The 2,229-nt window shown below is 45.0% G+C and overlaps 1 protein-coding gene across 1 annotated transcript in view; it reads left to right on the top strand.

The window, feature by feature from the left end:
* The first annotated feature begins 633 nt into the window (after positions 1-633).
* The window catches only part of LOC137255888 (carbonic anhydrase 1-like), a 36,511-nt gene continuing 34,915 nt past the window's right edge, over positions 634-2,229 (top strand). The window contains exons 1-2 of the mRNA XM_067793469.1: positions 634-832; positions 2,016-2,180. Coding sequence (XP_067649570.1) covers positions 640-832; positions 2,016-2,180 — 358 coding nt within the window. The 5' untranslated portion in view covers positions 634-639. The remainder of the gene's footprint in view (positions 833-2,015; positions 2,181-2,229) is intronic.

The following is a 2,229-nucleotide window of genomic DNA, read 5'->3' on the forward strand; positions in this document are numbered from 1 at the left end:
AATACCACACCAGAGTGACACTAACGGCTGTGTGTAATACCACCCCAGAGTGACACTAACGGCTGTGTGTAATACCGCCCCATAGTAACACTAACGGCTGTTTGTAATACCGCCACATAGTGACACTAACGGCTGTTTGTAATAGTGCCACATAGTGACACTAACGGTTGTGTGTAATACCGCCCCAGAGTGACACTAACGGCTGTGTGTAATACCACCCCAGAGTGACACTAACGGCTGTGTGTAATACCGCCACACAATGACGCTAACGGCTGTTTGTAATACCGCTCCATAGTGACACTAATGGTTGTATGTAATACCACCCCATAGTGACACTGATAGCTGTTTGTAATACCGCAGTGGTGACACAGACGACTGCTTGTGTTAACAATATAAATATATCTTGGTGTCAGTCTGAACACAGCTTATGTCTGCTGGTGTTCCTTATGACTATTTATATCTTATTTCCGATTCCATACGTTTTGTGGTGCCTTTCTAAACGTCTATACGCCATCAATCGTATCAACGTGTATGTTCATACACTGTCCACAGCCCCTGCATAACTCTCCTAATGTAATTTCATTTTGACACTAGTTTAGCGAATGACTATAAAAATGTCACCTGTGACGGGAATCGCAAATGGCGGAGGTAAAGCTGATGGCGGGTCTCCACGTGTCTCTCCTGCTGGTTACAGTGCTATCAGAGGCTCTGTCGGCAGACATGCACCCCTTGTCCATCCTTCCTCCGGCTCAACACAGCCCCTCCCAGGACCCTCGAATCTGTCCACAGACAACGGAGTATTGTTTCTCTTACGACAGAACCTCCATCATAGGTGAGTGTTACGGAACCGGGCTGGTGACTTACAACTGATACATATGCATAGATATGTTATATTATGTGTAGAGGACTTTCCAGAAGAGGTTGACACATACACGCTCTCCTGACGTCCGTTATGACGTCACTACTCCTCCAACAGTAGGCTGACGCGCAATGACACAGCTGGAATATTGGTCAAATAGGCGTCACACTCAACAGTAGGCTGACGAGCAATGACACAGCTGAAATATTGGTCAAATAGGCGTCACACTCAACAGTAGGCTGACGGGCAATGACACAGCTGGAATATTGGTCAAATAGGCGTCACACTCAACAGTAGGCTGGCGGGCAATGACACAGCTGGAATATTGGTCAAATAGGCGTCACACTCAACACTTTTAACGATGTTTAGCAAAATGTGTTCTGTCCGGCTTTAGCAACCATTACAACAAAATATGAAACACTTTAGGGTGAGAAATCATCACCTTTAGGCTTCACAGTGCTGGCAATACAGCCATAGAAGAATATGAATAAGCAGAATAGAGACTAATGATTGAATAGACCTATATTACAGTTTTCTGAGTGTAGCACCACTGGACTGATACTACAGTTTTCTGAGTATAGCACCACTGGACTGATACTACAGTTTCCTGAGTATAGCAACACTGGACCGATATTATAGTTGTCTGAGTGTAGCACCACTGGACTGATACTACAGTTTTCTGAGTATAGCACCACTGGACTGATACTACAGTTTTCTGAGTGTAGCAACACTGGGCCGATACTACAGTTGTCTGAGTGTAGCACCACTGGACTGATACTATAGTTTTCTGAGTATAGCACCACTGGACCGATACTACAGTTGTCTGAGTGTAGCACCACTGGACTGATACTACAGTTTTCTGAGTATAGCAACACTGGACCGATACTACAGTTGTCTGAGTGTAGAAATACTGGAACTATACCACAGTTGTCTGAGTATAGCAACACTGAACTGATACTACAGTTTTCTGAGTGTAGCAACACTGGACTGATGCTACAGTTGTCTGACAATAGCAACACTGGACTGATGCTACAGTTGTCTGACAATAGCAACACTGGACTGATGCTACAATTGCCTGGGTTTAACAACACTGGACTGATACTACAGTTGTCTGAGTGTATAAACGCTTGTGTACGTAACTGTCTTCATATTACAGGACCTGACAACTGGTACCTAGTGTGCGACACGTCTCCGTGTTTCGATGGCTCGAATCAGTCCCCTGTTCTCATCAACCCAAACCTGGTTAAATATTTCTGTGACCCCTACCACAGGCTTGGCTATGTCCCTGATCAAGAGGTCAACGGCCTGCTGGAAAACGACGGTGAGAAAGTCGGGCAATACCTCAGCTAACTCTCCACATACATACTTAC

The sequence above is a fragment of the Haliotis asinina genome, chromosome 11 (genome assembly GCF_037392515.1).
Source record: "Haliotis asinina isolate JCU_RB_2024 chromosome 11, JCU_Hal_asi_v2, whole genome shotgun sequence".
Taxonomy (NCBI): Eukaryota; Metazoa; Mollusca; class Gastropoda; order Lepetellida; family Haliotidae; genus Haliotis; species Haliotis asinina.